This window comes from Sinocyclocheilus anshuiensis, unplaced genomic scaffold (assembly GCF_001515605.1).
Source record: "Sinocyclocheilus anshuiensis isolate Anshui unplaced genomic scaffold, SAMN03320099.WGS_v1.1 scaffold1688, whole genome shotgun sequence".
Lineage (NCBI taxonomy): Eukaryota > Metazoa > Chordata > Actinopteri > Cypriniformes > Cyprinidae > Sinocyclocheilus > Sinocyclocheilus anshuiensis.
Window position 1 is genome coordinate 38,168 of NW_015558620.1, and position 17,177 is coordinate 55,344.

Below are 17,177 nucleotides of genomic sequence, written 5' to 3' on the forward strand. Positions count from 1 at the left end.
CCAAATTTACACCCTAACTGTTATAGGTGTGAAATTGAGCCAGCTATGCTATCTCACATGTTTTGGCTTTGTCCAAAATAAAAAGACTTCTGGCAGTTGATATTTAAATTTCTCTCTGATATATTAAAGACATGTATAGAGCCTGAGGCCATAATTTCAATATTTGGTATCATACCATGATCCTAATGTTTTAATCAAAGTAAGAAAAATCTGTTCGCTTTTGCTATGCTTTTAGCGCAGAGGTTAATACTGCTCAAATGGAAAGAAAAATCCCCTCCAACCTTTAAGCAACGGCTTAAGGACCTACTACATTAGATGGCCTTAGAAAAAATACGGCACACTATAAGAGGCCGTACCAACATTTTTTATATTACTTGGCAACCTGTTTTAGATCAGATAAAGAAGATGGACCCCTCAGTTATCTCAGAGGAGTAGTAATTTTTTATTCATATCAGAAAGCTACAATGTATAATCGTGCAACAGGAGGAATTGTTGTGGGTAGGGATGTTATCTAAAAAATGAAAAAGATGTCTAACTGTATTATATGTCTCATGTTTGACAAAATATTCAATAAAAACACTTTGGAACAAAAAAAAACATATACATACACAGGACATAACCATAAAACATTTAAGGTTACAACATAAGCATAGTATTTTTAGATCATAAAATATGAATAAACTACAAAAAAATAATCACTTTCATTACCACTCTTTCTTTATTAAACCATTTTCATTCTCTACCAAAAATGTCCACCACAATGACAATCTGAAATCTACAACAGTACGCAAAGTCCTTTAAAATACTATTTTAAATATGTTTGGCAGAGGATCATGTAGGGTAAGGCCATTGCAAACCATTTATTTATTTTTTTGTTCAAAAACTGAAGAGTTGGTTTAATATGACCTCAAACTTCCAAGGGGAACCTAATAAGTCTTAAAATGATTTAAATTACTCAAGTTTAAAAGGTTTAGATATTTGCAGACCCTTGTATATGAAATGTAGGCTACTTCAGTAAAGTATACGTTTATTTTAAAATATAGTTTAATATAAAAAACTAATAAATAAATTAGTTGAATGAATGTATTAAATATACATTTTATAAATGGCAAATGCTGTATTTTCCACGATTATGAAAGTTTACGAAATGTATGATGGAAGTTTAGTGAAGATGCGGGACAGGTGCAGCGGGGTGTGTCACCTCTATAAATCACACTAATGAGCGCTTTTCTTACACAGCCTATGCTTCAGGAGAGTAATCATGGCAGCAGCGTCGCAGATGTTCGTTTGAACAGATTTGGCCTGTATTTGAAGTCTCTTTAATCAGCTGAAGCGGTTCGTGTTGAGATAATGAGCAGCGGGACTCCTTACATCGGCAGTAAGATCAGTCTGATCTCTAAAGCTCAGATTCGCTATGAGGGAATATTATACACCATAGACACCGAGAATTCCACTGTGGCCCTGGCGAAAGGTGAGTGTCCCGTCCGCTAGTGTTGGGTCGTTCTTGAACGAATCTTTAATGTGACTCCGGAAGAACGAGTCGTATCGGGGAGTGATTCGTTCAGTTGCGCATGCGCAACATCCTATAGGTTCTGTACTGGAATTAGTCAAGTAGTTCACCTGGTTCGAGTCTTCGGGTTTTTCGAGTCGTTCGTTCATCACGTGACAGCCCCATAAGCCCAAACCCGAAGACTTGTCGGATAAGAGGTGGTGAGCTAATCATAGACTGAAGACTCAGGTAAACAATTAATTAATATTTTCTGTTTCTTATAGCAGTTTTGTATTGTTTGTAGTGTGATCAACGTTTGCGTAAGTAGTAGACATATTAGGGAAGTAACACGTAACATTTTAATTATATTTTGTTAAAATGAACGAAATGACTCGAAAAAAGATTCGTTCATTTTGCTGAACGAGACTCAAAGGTCCGAGTCGGTAAAATGATCCGAACTTCCCATCACTACTGTCCGCAGCGCTCGAGACAACAATACACAGGCCGAGTTCATCCTAGTTTCCACGTGGTGCACCGCACGTGAGATCCGCTTTCAAATCTGCTAATCAAAAAACCAAGTCTTTCTGAGCCAGTTCTCTTCAATAATATGAAATAAAATAGTTGTTTAAACGTGCAAGGAATGTTTATGTATCACGTGTTAAAATAAAACCCCTGCTGACCTGTTTTTATACAGCCTATGCTGCTGACCCGCTGCAGTTTTTAATCGGTTTATTGAAACAGTCGAGCAAATTAATAACGAAGTCATGGTCAAACATAGTACCTTTCTTTTCACTTAATCGTAATTGTCTATAGGTTTGAGTGTGCTAATCTGTATTTGACCTTCTAACTCTAGCATTATTATATTATATTATATTATATATATATATATTATTTATTTAAAGGAAAACGAACACTTGACCCTCTTGTACTCTCAATTCGTTTTCGAACTGCTTGTTTTCTTGTTGTATATGAATGAATTAATAAATAAATAGCCTTGCTACTTGTACTGTTAGGCTAACCGAGACTTGTCACAGCACTTGCATATTGTTGCTGTTTTGTTGGTTTGATTGCTTCTACTGTCCTCATTTGTAAGTCTAAATATAAATGTTAATGCTGCAGTCCCATCGCTGGTGTAAGTGGAAAGGAGAGGGTGAAGTTCGGTTGGGTTCGAGCTCTGTCTCGTAAGGTCCATCACATTGGTTTATCTGGCCGTGACAGTCATGGAGTCTCACTGCAGCTTTTGTTTTTGTCAGTGAGGTCCTTTGGGACGGAGGGGCGACCGACAGACCGGCCCGTGCCGCCGAGGGATGAGGTCTTCGAGTACATCATCTTCAGAGGAAGTGACATCAAAGACATCACGGTCTGCGAGCCTCTGAAGATTCACCACAGTCTTCCTCAGGACCCTGCTATAGTTCAGGTTAGTTTGGCTGCGAGGGAGTCTCCCCAGCAGGTTTCTGCAGGCAGGGCTGATGTGTGCTTGTCTCCGTCAGTCGTCTGTGGGGTCGGTCCATTACCCTGCGTCTCAGGGCGGCTACAGTCCTTACCGGAGCGTGCTGCCCTCCTACAGCCAGCTGGCCGCCAGCTCGCTCCTCAGCCAGCAGTACGCTGCTGCCCTGGGCCTCGGTAAGAAGAGCAGCCTGAGACCAGCTGAGCTGTGAGCGGTGCACTGAGTGACTGTTCGCTGTCTGTTTCTGAGGCTCTGGTTTGCCTGGTGTTCCTGTGAGGAGAGGCCCGATGGTTGAGCAGGCTGTTCAGACGGTGCCTGCAGAGATAGCGGCGCAGAAGAAGGGTTTGTCTGGAGCGCAGCAGCAGCAGGGAGGAGAGCCGGGCCGAGCGCAGAGGGCCAGAGCCCCGGCCCAGAGAGGTGAGCGACTCCGATTCAAAGCAGAGTTAACCTGGCGAGAACCCAAACAGGGCAGTTTTAGTGCTAGAAGACCCTTTGACATGTTCTCTGCCAAACCCCTTTATCATGTTTTAGTAGGTTGTGCTGGTTTTAACCCTGAGAATTCTTTTTTTTTTTTTTTTTTTTTTTTTTTTTTTTTTTTTTTTCTTTTTTTTGGTGGGGGGAGAAGAGATTTTAAGAGTTAAGCCAGATGCCGTTTTAGAGTTTTTAGCAGAAATAAGTTATGAAATAATGAAAATGGACACAGAAGCTGGCGTGGCGTTCAACTCAAACATGGCTTACTGTTGGTTTTGCTGGTCTGGCGTTCGGTCGCCGTATGAAGCGATCCAGTGAACACTCAGATCACAGTACACGAGTCTCCCTGTGAACTGATGCTAAGAGGGCTGGAGTGCTAATTTTGTACTTCTAGTTAATAGTAGCTTGTTTCTTTTTGCATATTGCAGCATGTCATTTTTTTTTTCTCTCTCTCTCTGTGCTATACTTCATTAACAAACTTATTACTTTGATGCTTAAAAGATTGCACAAACTCCAATCATTGTGACAATACAGATGTAGCGTATAAAAAATATAATTATATTTTTAGCCATTGTGCTTCTACATCTGATAAAGAAGTATGTTAGAAGATTTGTGAGGTGCAGAACTCATTGCTCTAACTGTAATATTGTGTGTAATGTCAGCTGTGTTAGTGAGGCCTGTCCCAGCTCCAGTGGTCACGGGCAAAGATGGCATGACATTCCCAGTATTTGGCCCAAGTGTGTTGTACATGCACAAAAGCTAAATTCAGTATTTCCCATGTAACTGACAACACAATATTAGTTGTGGGACTTCTGTCTGTTTTGTTATGCCGAGTTCACACTGCACGATTTTAGCCCGATTTTTCACTCGCCGACAGGTTTTGCGAAATCGCCGACAAATGCGTTATCACTCACTTCTCGTGTGTGTTTTGTTGTGAAACGTAGTTTGCGGACCAGACAGAGCTGTCGGCGATTCTTCCTATTGTGAAGTCATGCAGTGTGAAACCCCCTGTCGCCGATCCATCGTGCAATGTGAACACAGCAGCAACTGAATGCTACCCCAGATAGTCACGCAGTGTGAAAACAACGGCGATCCGACGAGTTTGAAAATCGTGCAGTGTGAACTCGGCATTAGGGATTAAAAGTGGTCTGCAGCGTCCTTTTGTCTCTGCACTAATACAGTGCATGTCTGTAGCAGTACTGAAGATGTGGTGGGTTTGGTGTTTGTTCAAGGCACTCAGATGGCCAAGACCACAAGCATGGGTATTGCTATGGCTACTTGAATACCCTAAAATGACCTCCTTTTGGTTACCGTTTACTTTAAGGAAACTTGTAATTCACTTAACCGCTTGCTTGGTAGAATTAAAAAAATAAAAATAAAAAAAAATCTCTCTCCCTCTCCACTTCCTGTTCTCCCCGTGGAACCCATCTGTTTCAGCTGCACAGCAAGGAGCCTTGAAGGGACCGAGTCCAGCCAATGATGAGAACAAGCCTCCAGGCAGCAGGAGAAAACAAGGTAAAGACTGCAGGGTTTATTCTCCTGTGGAAACAAACACCGCTTCCAATCCACATCTGAGGTGTCTTGCAGGAGCTCGACGGTCCAGGAACCGCGGCCGAGGTCAGATCCTCGTAGGCAACACCAAGCCCAGCACCCTGCAGTTTGAGTCGGACTTTGACTTCGAAATGGCAAATGCTCAGTTTAATAAATACGACCTGGAGAAAGAGATTGAAGACCAGCTCAGTGTTCAAGGTATGTGTTTCTACATGAACGCCTGTGGTTTTCTACTCCTTTGACCTTCTGGATCTGATTAGAGTTGTTTTCTTTCTGCTCTTGTGTTTCTCCTGTCAGAACCAAAGGAGAGCCCAGAGGAAAGGAGTGATAAAGAGCAGGAAAAGCCTGTCCCTGAGAGCGAGAGCACTGTTGAAGAGGATCCACTCGGGCCCAAGTGCTTTTACAATAAAGCCAAGTGCTTCTTCGATAACGTCTCCTCAGAACTCAAGTCGAGGTATGAGCGTTTGTGTTTCCGGCAGGGGAGCGTTTCCTCAGAGTAATCTCTCTCTCTCTCTCTGTCTCTGTCTCTGTCTCCAGGCGTACCACATGGGCTGAGGAGAGGAAGCTGAACGTGGAGACCTTTGGGGTCCCCGGGCGGTTTCTGCGAGGCCGTGGGTTTCGGGGTAATTACAGAGGGAGACGGGGCCGAGGGGCTGCGCAGCATCCTGTCCCACAGAGGGTAGGGAGTGGACGGCTGTGAGGCCTGGTGTGAGTCGATTACTCTGTTGATGAACTCCCTGTGATTTGAGTATTACAGCTCTGTAAAGTACAGGATCTCTGAGAGCCCTCTAGACTGTCTGTAAGGAGAACCGTTCAGGGCTGCGTTTCCCGTACAACGATGTAAACTGCTGATTAACCACCATAGTACGATGCATTGTTGTGGAAACGAACTAGCTAGTCACGACTGTTTCCCGATCAGTCACATCTACGTCGTTTGAACCACATTAGTTCAAAATTATAGGGCCGTTGTTAATGACGTCACGCGCATGTGGTGGAGTAATAACTTCTGCTAATGAACTGATTAGAGTTCTCGAAGATGCTGCTGTATTGATCATGGCACCTGTTGACTAATGTATAGTTTTTTTTGTTTTGTTTTTTTTTTGGTGTCGTTTTGCTTTATTTGACGTTTGACTCTTATGTCATACTTAGGGGTTCCCTTAGGTGTTTATGCACATGCACACTCTTCAAAAACAGCGCTTATTGAGGACGCGCTAAAATGTATAGGTTAATATGCATTGATATTTAGATAGAATGGAATGTAAACGTACTACTGCATGTTAGCTCGCTTGTTGTGCCCAAGAGCATATTTATTTAAGCCCATATGTGTTCCTAACAAGAAACTATGCTTCTAACCACAGGTCGAGAGCTGTGTTTCCCACTACGTAAGTTTGCGACGCTGATTGAGAATGTTTGTTTGAACTGTGGTTTTGGGAAACACCGAATTGTTGAACTATGCTGGTAACAACAGAACTTGTGGACATAGTTGGCTAGCGATGCTTTTGGGAAACGCACCCCTGATGTGTTCAGTTCTCAAGATGAGGAACGTGACTGATTCACCGGTGTGCTAATATCAAAGTGTTGGCAGTCTTTTATCAGTCTGTCATCATGGATCTCTCTTCACGATCTAATAACTTCTGATGCATCGAAATCCCACTTGCCATTGCAAATGCTTGCTGGCTCTGAGTGAATGGCTACAACGTTGGCTTAAACTTGCCTCTTTCCTCCAGATACACTGCCTTCCTCTGGGATGTGGGTGATTTGGTTTCCAGTGTCGGAGATCTTCAGTGGTAAATATCACTAGACCGTTCTCGCCATCTCGCCCTCCTGTGAAAAATGGCTACATTGATTGTTACTTTTCATTTGATGTTTAAACTGCCTTTTCCTTTTTGTTTAATGTGAAGAATCTCTCAGCTTTAATATGTGAATGCACCATAATCCATCAGTGATTTCTGCATTTGAACTAGGGTAGCACTTTTATTTGTATGTACGGCCAATTTAATGGCTATACAGGAATATCCATTTAGATGGAGTAGATTAACTTCAGCCTATGGTATGTGGTCCCCAATACATTATTACTTTTTTTTTTAATTTTTTTTTTTTTTAATTTTTTTCCATGCGTGTTAAATTGTAAGGGGATGTTGTTCTTGATTGTGATTTGTTAATAAACATAGGAAATGAAAATCTTGAGTCTGTATGTGCACTTTGTGAATTACTTGCCGAGATTTAATTCCTTATACCTTAATAATAAAATGTGAGCTTTTAAGATCAGTGAAGGGAATCGTTCACCCAAAACATGAAAATTTGCTGAATGTGCTCAACCTAAGGTCATCCAACATTCCCATGAGTTTGGTGTTAGAATGAGAGCCCAAACAGCTGATTAAAAACATCAAAATAATCTACAAGTAATCTACGCTGCTTCAGTCCTTCAGTTAACGTCTTAAGACTAAAAGTGCCCCTGCTGTTGGGGCTGGAGGCACAGTAATTGACAATAAATAGCTGGCTGACTTTTCCATGACATGGTTAGATTGAAATGGTAAATGAGTAGGGTGGAGGAAAAAAATTTGGGTGCCCACCTTAAAGATAATTGCTGCATTTGTAGTGGAACCATATTTCAAGTTAATTTATACGTACAGTTACTATCTGTGTGATGCTGTAAGTTTTTTAGACTTTGGGTTCTCCGGTGCTGTAAAAAAAAGATTGTTTTGAACATTAACTTGGAGGTAAAAAGCCCACCTTGCCACCTCATACTGTAAGATTTTTTTTTTTTTTTTTTTTTATTACAACCCTAGGATTTGTCCCTAGAATGAAATGGTCTGTTTTTACCTTATTTGGAAGAGTCATGAATAATAACGTTGAGCTCTGCTCTGATTGGCTGTTTCACAGTGCTGCTCATTTCAGTAGCTCACACAGCAGGAAGGAAACACAGGGGAAATACAGTATATATTTCAGTACTTTCTCTCGTAGTTATTAATATGCGGGGCATTGAAACCGCTTTCGAATGCACGATCGCGTTTTACTTTCACTTTGGAGATTTGCGATCGCATGTGATCTGTGTAAACTACAGTGGCAGTACTTACTGCACATTTTACAAGATTAGGGGTCGCTTAAAACACTCTAGATTTCTTCCTAAAAGTGTACGTATGCACAAAAGCTAGATTTGTGCACGCCAGAACCTGCGCAAAAATCCCTTTATAAATCCCAGTCAGGGTAAGATTGTGCGTACATGCATCTCCACCCCGACTCTAGTTATTAATATGCGGGGCATTGAAACCGCTTTCGAATGCACGATTGCGTTTTACTTTCACTTTGGAGATTTGCGCTCGCATGTGATCTGTGTAAACTACAGTGGCAGTACTTACTGCACATTTTACAAGATTAGGGGTCTCTTAAAACACTCTAGATTTCTTCCTAAAAGTGTACGTATGCACAAAAGCTAGATTTGTGCACGCCAGAACCTGCGCAAAAATCCCTTTATAAATCCCAGTCAGGGTAAGATTGTGCGTACATGCATCTCCACCCCGACTCCTCCCCGAAATCACCATATATGGAGCTTACAACGCCTAGTTTTACTATGCATAACCTTTTTTTTTTTTAAATCTCTTTAAATGTTTTCCCCTTTCTCAAATCGAGCTGATCTCAGATGCCTGTCTGTGTGATGTCATGAGTATAATGTTTTGTAATGAATCTTTGCAAATCGCCTTTCCTAATAATGTGCTAATTAGCTAGTTTCACGATGAATGCGGCTAAAGTCTCTCTGAGAGCAGCTCAGGAAGAGGGGGCGGTGTCAGCAGAGCTCATTAACATTTAAAGGAAAATGCTACAAAAACGGCTTGATCTGAAAAGAGCTGTTTTTGACGGTAAAAGTGTTTTTTACACTACCATTGAGAAATTTTAACCAAACTATGTTACAGACTTTTCATTAAGACCCTAAAGAATCATATCAATTTGTTGAAAATGGGCATCTTATGACCCCTTTAAGGAAATATGAGATATGGACTATAAATGCCATTTGTGCCATACACAATTTGTATTGCTAAAAATCATCCAGTATCCTTATGTATTAGACTAAGTATATCAAAATATCCATAACTAAACCGTTTAAAACTGTTCTCAGATAAATATTTTACAATAGAGTTGAGCTCATTCTTTTCCACTGACCAAATAGTCTTTAAATAGTTTTAAACAATCTAAATCAAATTAAATTTATGCAGTTTTGCTGATAAGGTGAAGCATCTTTTAGCTATTTTAGTGGAAACAGATAGGCATATTTATTGCCGTGTAAATACAATTGTCTTACTCGCGTCATTGACTAAGTATTTTAAAAAAGAAATGTGCAAATTTTACCTTTTTCTTCAAGTTGTATCCTTCAAATACAGTGGCATTTTTCATAATGTTGTGGAGATGCCTTCACACGACATCAACACGTGCAGCTGTGGTTGTACAGTAAGCTATCACTGGACCTATTCAAATCGGACAATGGACCGTTTGACCACCAAATCCAGCAGTTTGCCATAATATCGAAGTAAGTGTGCATCATGATAATTGTTCTCACTAAAAATATTTTCTCATAATGATCTGCAGTTTAATTTAAAGAGGGATTGTTGTGCGCATAGCACTCCTCGCTGTCATTAAAACATAGCATGCCACAGGAAAAGTGATCAAGCGCATCCACTATAAATAAGCTATGTCTAAATTCATATAATTTTGGTTTAACTTATGTGTAATGACTTTATGTAATTTCAGTTATGTAATTTCTCCATTAATGAGAGTGGAATATTTAATGTAAATGTGTATATCGACATGAAAACAGAGTTTAAAATCATTGTTTACTTCATTACTTTTCTCCAGGAAAAAAAGTCAGTACGCATGGGTCAGAGTTTGCGTTCAGTTGCGCAAATTATCCCATCAAGTTTGTTTTTATAAATCCCACCTTTTGCGTAGGAAGTGACTACGCCTATTTGAGGGCAGATTTTGTGTGTACGCAACGGTTATAAATGAGGCCCCAGATGCTTGTCAGTGGTGCTCAGGATCTGATGTAATTTCAGTTATGTAATTTCTCCATTAATGGAAGTTGAATATTTAATGTGTATATCGACATGAAAACAGAGTTTAAAATCATTGTTTACTTCATTACTTTTCTCCAGGAAAAAAAGTCAGTACGCATGGGTCAGAGTTTGCGTTCAGTTGCGCAAATTATCCCATCAAGTTTGTTTTTATAAATCCCACCTTTTGCGTAGGAAGTGACTACGCCTATTTGAGGGCAGATTTTGTGTGTACGCAACGGTTATAAATGAGGCCCCAGATGCTTGTCAGTGGTGCTCAGGATCTGTAAATCATTCGCCATCATCCTCCGTCATCTCTCCTTACTCTGTTTATGTGGTAAGTGAAATCTTATGTACTGTGATGTAACAGGCTACCGCTAGCAAGCAGCTAACCATGTCCCTTTAGTGGCTCGCGTTTGTTTATTATTTCCATGATCTGCCATTTTCGCTATTATCCTCGTTTGTTTCTTCACAATACCTGCAGAACTTCTGATGATTTGGCTGTGCAGGTTCGGCTGGCGGCTGGCATAGAACATGGGCGGCAGGGTTACCGTATGGCAGAGTATGTCAGTTGCATACCCTAGCCCAGTCAGGTGTGCTGTGAAAAATTATCCAAACTTCACATCTCTATCATAATTCATTATTATTAAATAATAAAAATCGGAGGGTTTTACAAATATTTAACCAATGCTAAGTATTACAAAGGGCTTGTCAGTAAAACTTCGTAACGCTACTGGATCCTTAAGCTCTCAGCGAAACCTCGTAACTTCACCCCGCCTCCATTCAGATTGGCACGACGCGCACAGCCTGCATTTTTGCAATGCAAGGGTAAATAAATAACTGATGTTTGAATAGTAAAGCGTTTTCTTCAAACACTATGTCTGTAAAAGGCTAATGTTTTTGTGTGTTTGAAGAGCGGAAAAGTAGGTTATTTGCCGTTTAGCCAATAGCCTATACTTTTGTAGGCCTACATTTTAAATATCCTGTGCATAAGCGCTTAATCGTTTATATCATGAGATTTTGGCCAAGTGTAGGCCTTAAACAACAAGAAAAACTAAACGCCCATATAGCAACTATAATTTAACGTTATATAACCTGTAAAAGTTGATGAAAGCGTATAATGCGATGCACTTGCCTCAGATGCGGCCGTTCTATTGACAGACAACACACAGATCTCCTCATTCGCCGGCCAAAAACCGTAAAACACAGACTGGTTCGTAGAATCCAGTCATAAAAACGAAATTCCTATAGCCTATAACGTGGACGGAATATGCCACATTTTGGACGAATAAATCAAAAGTAGGTCAGTACACTTGAATCAAAACGCGATATGGACTAGTATCTATGAATATTAAGCCGCGAAAAGACTATATGAATCCTGCACGTTCTGCGCGTCTGTGGAAATCAGGCACGGACTGACCATTGGGAGAACCGGGACAATTCCCGGTGGCCTGGCAGCCGATTTGGCCCGCTATTTTAATACTATTATTGTATAATTACCTGCCGAATGTACTAAAGCAATTATTTTCCGAATTCGCCATTCGATAATTAAATCTCTAATAAATCATGAATCGGTTAGTCGTGACTGGCAATGCTTCGGCTCGGTTTGGATCAGAGTAATCAACGCGAGAGAGAGAATGGAGTGGACTGTGGAAGCGCATCTCATATCATATATACCAAGAGACGCCTTTATTTTTAAATTAACTATTTTTTCCAAACCATTGTTAGACGCAGTGTTTCCTGTAGTTATTCAAAGATTTGGTTTCAAAAATAGTATCAGTAAACTATTTCTTATGATTTTAAATCTGCATTGAACTTCAGATCAATCTCAAAGTAAAAGGCGTTTTTTTTACTGATTTTGTGGTGGATGTGTTCAAATGTGATCATCTTAATTCAAATGATGAAGGATTGTGAAAGTCTGACAGTGTTGAGCACTACCTATTACATTTCCAAAGTAACCTTCCCAACACTGCTGTTAAGTGCAATACAATACCGACACTGACGATGCAGTGTCGTTTAATTATTGACATTTTTTTTAGCTTTCTTTCTTTTTCCTCCTGTAGCCCCTCCCCCCCCAGCGCATGCCATACCCTATAGTTTTGTGAAACGCCGCCACTGATGGGCAGGTATATGCAAATGTTGGGGACGTAACTGTTAGTGATCCCGACTGTAACGTCACAGTCGGTGTTATGTTCTGATTCGCCTATTTTTCAGTGGTCTTTTGAATGCACAAGATTTACATAAGAAGGAGGAAACAATGGTGTTTGAGGCTCATGGTATGTCATTTCCATGTACAGAACTGTTATTATTCAACTATGCCAAGGTAAATACAGTTTTCCATTCTATGGCACCTTTAAAGATTAACGAAATCAAAAGGGAAATAAAGTAAACAATTACATAAAAGGGAAAAAATGGGATGTGTTTCTAAGTGATGGATGTTTCTTGTTTGGCATAATGTATCCCAGTGAGGCTGCCATGTCATGAAGCGCTGTCTGTATTTGACGGATCCTTGGAAGGCGGCTTTCGTTTTGTGTCTTTGATTTTGTTTATTGTGAAGGGTGTATCAAGTGTATCCTTTGTGTCCTCCAGTCACCCACAGTCCTTTGCACACATTCCAATTCATAAAGGATTAGAGGAAAAAAAGAATCAACTTTGAGCTTGTCCAATTTCATTATGGGGTAAAAAAAAAAAAGGCTTTTTCTTTTCTTTTTTTCTTTTGCTTTAAATGAATCACAAAATGCTATCCATATCCAGCTATAACAGTCACCATCTGGATTTAAATAAGCAAATACTTCTAAACAAATATAGGGGGGGGGGTGACCGTGTATACACACACACACACACGCATATACAGTATGCATGAAAATGCATATTTTTCAATTAAAGACAGCTTATAGATTTAATATGGGCTGCTTTTGGTGCTTGACACCTTTTTATTGTTCATTTTGTGTTTCAAGAATAAGGTCCAAGGTTAAGAATTATGCTATTAGTTACTTAAATATAAAATGTTTTTCTCTATTTAACAACATTACAGTGAAAGACGACTTCCCTTACTGATCACGTCTCTTGCGCAGTGAGATGTTGGACTCATGAAAAATAATCACGTAGTTTGTATTCACCAAAACTGATTTACTGAAGTGAAAACACGAACGGAATTGGCGTTAGCGCGAGCTCCGCTTGCTGTGAGGCGGGAGCGACGAGCCGGCAGAGGATTGCGCAGCCTTCCTCGAACAGTTATGTTCACGATTTCTGATTTACTTAACGTATACTGCATGAGGGGGGCTGTGACTGAATGATGACATGTATCGGTGATCATTCTCAAGTGATCAGCACTGCTGCTGTTGTATCAGTCAGATCAGCGTAGCACTCAAAAAACGGGACAAGGGAAGTCACGTACGGGACAAATCAATTAGGCCCAAAATACGGGGTGGGTACTCATGTCACCAATGACGTTATGATTCTTGGATCACGTCACTTAATGTGCGTTTAAGAGTACATCACATAAGAAAGATGGGTGGGATCTCTAACTTGTAGAACCTCTTTCTGTATTTATCAACACAAGGAAGACACAAGTGTAATAAAACTGATTTTATCAACAAAAGATAGACAAGAGTAATCAACAACTGCTAAATGAATACCATGAATGAAAAAGGAATAAAGTGCATAAGATACATAAAAGGCAAGTGATTATGTTGGGTGTTGCAATGTCAGAGCTATGTTATCTGGAAAGAAAAGATTATTTGTTTTTAACTGATCAGCTATTTAACATCTAATGTAAATTAGAAAAATCATATACTGATAATATACTGTACAACAATGCCAAGGTCTCTGGAAGAGGTTTGGATAAGTGATATTTACGTTCTCTGTGGTCGAGTGAGCAGTCCGCTGGCGGTGACTTCTTTCACTGGTTGTGCTGGTAACAATGCAGTGGGGAAAGGAGCAGGAATCCATTTCGACAACCTTGAACACGAAGCGCTGGAGGATGCTGATCTCCTGGATCACCAAAGGGTCCTAAGGTCCTTAGCTTGGAACACGCAAGCAAAAGTACCTTGAAATGAAGGTTTGCTCGCCGGAGCTTAACCTTGCTGCAAATGTCTGTGTGTCTTCTGCCTCGCTGGGCTAGAGACTCAGAACTTGGTCAATCCACTCTGTCTCTCTAGGATGGAGACTCAAGACGTGCTGCATCTGTTGTTGTCTCGATGGATGAAGACTCTGAATGTAGAATATTGTAATCATATGTTGATATTAGTGTCTCTTCCCTTGTGGGCCGGAGCTTCAGAACGGTGTATCCGCTAGTGTCTCTCTGGAATGTGTCTGTCACTGCCTTTCCTGTAACAGGCCGGAGACTCAGAACAAGGAGTATCTTTTGGAAGGGTACCTTTATCCCTTTCCAATGAGGAGAAGATTTGGTGCTTCTTTATTTCCATGCTATGATTGGCTGTTTCCATCAGAGCGGGGGGGCACAGTCTGGCTCACCCTTCTTTCCTCCTGTGGAACTTCTTTGCATAGTCCAAACACACATCTAGAAAAGTGTCATTAAATTTCTACTGATGCATTATTAACTTACCAAACTACAACCAGAATACCTGTGGCAATGTTATGAACACAAGTCCAAACATGATGGAAAAAGACTGAATTGTCATGCATGCATTCATTTGTCCATTAACAGCTGAGTCTAGTCAGCCTAACTAATTAATGCAGCCTAACAATCCTTTAACGGGTTTGAATATTAGAAATGTGTTCGTGTGTTATGTGTAAGCCAGGTTAAAGAGATGGGTTTTTAATCTAGATTTAAACTGACAGAGAGTGTTTCTGCCTCCCGAACAGTGTTGGGTAGATTGTTCCAAATTTTGGGCGCTAAACAGAAAAAGGATCTGCCGCCCGCAGTTGATTTTGATATTCTAGGTATTATCAAATAGCCACAGTTTTTGCAGATTGTGTCAAATCAGCTTTACAGTATTAAACAGGGAAATAGTGTGTTGAAATAGTGTACAGTTCTCCTCTGGCAAGACGAACCCAGCAGTTCAATTCCAGGCTGCAGCAAAGTCCGATTGTGCAGAGGACTCATCTGGTTCCTGTGGTCTTGTCCTGGTGATGGGTTTTTAATCTAGATTTAAACTGACAGAGAGTGTTTCTGCCTCCCGAACAGTGTTGGGTAGATTGTTCCAAATTTTAGGCGCTAAACAGAAAAAGGATCTGCCGCCCGCAGTTGATTTTGATATTCTAGGTATTATCAAATGGCCAGAGTTTTGAGATTGTAGCAGCGTGCAGAGCAACCACCCAATAAAGCATTACAATAATCTAACCTTGAGGTCATAAACACATTAATTAACATTTCTGCATTTGACATTGGCGCATAGGTCATAATTTAGATATATTTTTAAGATGGAAAAAATGCGGCTTTACAAATGCTAGAAACAGAACTTTCAAAGGAAAGGTTGCTATCAAATAGCACACCTAGGTTTCTAACTGATGACGAAGAATTGACAGCGCAGCCATCAGGGGTTAGACAGTGTTCTAGGTTATTACATGCGGAGGTTCTTGGTCCTATATTTAACCTCTCTGTTTTTTCTGAATTTAACAGTAAGAAATTACTAGTCATCTAGTTTTTTTAACTATGCATTCCGTTAGTGTTGCAAATTGGTATGTTTCATCAGGCTGCGAAGAAATCTAGAACTGAAATATATAGAGGTGAGTATCATCAGCATAACAGTGAAAGCTAACACCATGTTTCCTGATTATATCTCCCAAGGGTAACATGTAAAGCATGTAAAATGTGTAAGTAACAGTCCTAGTACTGAGCCTTGAGGTACTCCATAAGGTACTTGTGATTGATATGATACCTCTTCATTCACTGCCACGAATTGATGGCGTGTTGTAACCTTTGTTACAGAATAATTACTTTGTTTTCTATGTAGAAGTACATACTAAGTGTGCTGAGAACATGGTTTAAAATTTTAAGCCTTGTCACGTCCTCCTGTCGCAGCTTTTCTTTTATTCTGAAGTAAACAAGTTTTTGACATGCTAACACCTCCGTGTAAGCGTCTCAATTGTGAGACATTTCAATAATTCACATGGTGAATCCATAGTTTATTTGGGTCTGTTCGAGACGGAGATCCTACACATCCTCCTTTGGCTTGGTGATGGTCCCGGTGCAAATATTGGCAGGCACTGGAACAAGAGGCAGAGAGAGAACAGGCACACACAAGACACAAACAACATCTCCATCACTAACTGAATCCTGGTGCAAGGCGTAGGTAATTTGGGATAATTGGGTAAGGAACACTTGAGATGATGTAGGGGTGCATTGTTTAGGATTATCTAGAATTGGGTCGTTTTGATTGCTCTAATTGTCAGAGGTTCGACAAGGTGGTATAGGCGTAATCTAAGTCAGGTTTGTTGAGTTCTCAGGTTCAGGTTCTTGGTCAGTTTTATCACGTCGGAACATGCGCGGGACGCCGGATGTGCACTTGTTGAAAGACTCTTGGACGGCATTCACTCTCTTGTGCATTCACTCTAACGGCAATCAGTACCAGAGGAAGCTTAATATCCCAATCCTTTTGATTGGCGGATATGTACTTCTTCAACATGTTGACCACTGTCCTGTTGCCTCGTTCAATTTGACCTGAGGCGATTGGGTGATGGCTTATGTGGAGCTTGGCCTGTATACCCAGGAGTTTCCACACTCCCTGCATGACTTCGGCGGTGAAGTGGGTTCCTCGGTCAGAGTTGACCCTTAAAGGCAGTCCGACCCTTGAGAAGATGTGGTTCATCAAAAGGCAGGCTGTCGTTTCTGCTGTATCACTGGGAGCTGGGAGACACTGCTACTTGTTTGAACATTTCATAGGTGGCCTTGGCACCATGGTGTCCAAAGCATGGTGAATTGTGGGCGTGTGTCAGCATCATCCCACTTTGGCCCTGAGGGACTACGAGCTTTGGCGCAGTGAGGGGCTCAGGGACATATGTGAGGACGCTGTCTTTGAGATGCAGCATGTGCTTGATAGAGTGGAGCGTGCGGAGGTCATAGGAAGTGGCTAGGTCGGAGGTGGGAATGGGATGAGTTAATGGGTCTGAAAGGTGAGCTGCAATAGTTTGCAGTGTCGGATCCGAAGCTTGGAGGGTGAGGAGATCATCAGTGGCGAATTGAGGTGAGAGTTCAATATGGGAGGAGGTGGGG

At 40.9% G+C, this 17,177-nt stretch overlaps 1 protein-coding gene across 2 annotated transcripts; it reads left to right on the forward strand.

Annotated features, from left to right (window-relative positions):
* Nucleotides 1-1,246: 1,246 nt before the first annotated feature.
* lsm14b (LSM family member 14B) lies at nt 1,247-6,919 on the forward strand. Of its 2 annotated transcripts, none has more exons than XM_016476508.1 (9): nt 1,247-1,471; nt 2,743-2,906; nt 2,980-3,112; nt 3,186-3,353; nt 4,845-4,922; nt 4,995-5,156; nt 5,256-5,412; nt 5,496-5,666; nt 6,686-6,919. In XM_016476508.1, the coding sequence occupies exons 1-8, from the start codon at nt 1,351-1,353 to the stop codon at nt 5,656-5,658; spliced, it is 1,146 nt and encodes a 381-aa protein (XP_016331994.1). In that variant the 5' UTR covers nt 1,247-1,350; the 3' UTR covers nt 5,659-5,666; nt 6,686-6,919. The 2 variants fall into 2 exon arrangements, with proteins under 2 accessions (XP_016331994.1, XP_016331993.1); XM_016476507.1 differs by having other exon boundaries at nt 5,496-5,637.
* The last annotated feature ends 10,258 nt before the right edge of the window (nt 6,920-17,177 follow it).

Bases quoted from the DNA above. Each gene is read 5' to 3' on its own strand.
- lsm14b (XM_016476507.1), top strand. From the start codon at position 1,351: ATGAGCAGCGGGACTCCTTACATCGGCAGTAAGATCAGTCTGATCTCT. The intron at 1,472-2,742 runs GTGAGTGTCCCG...TGTTTTTGTCAG, and splicing joins CACTGTGGCCCTGGCGAAAG to TGAGGTCCTTTGGGACGGAG. The intron at 4,923-4,994 runs GTAAAGACTGCA...GGTGTCTTGCAG, and splicing joins AGGCAGCAGGAGAAAACAAG to GAGCTCGACGGTCCAGGAAC.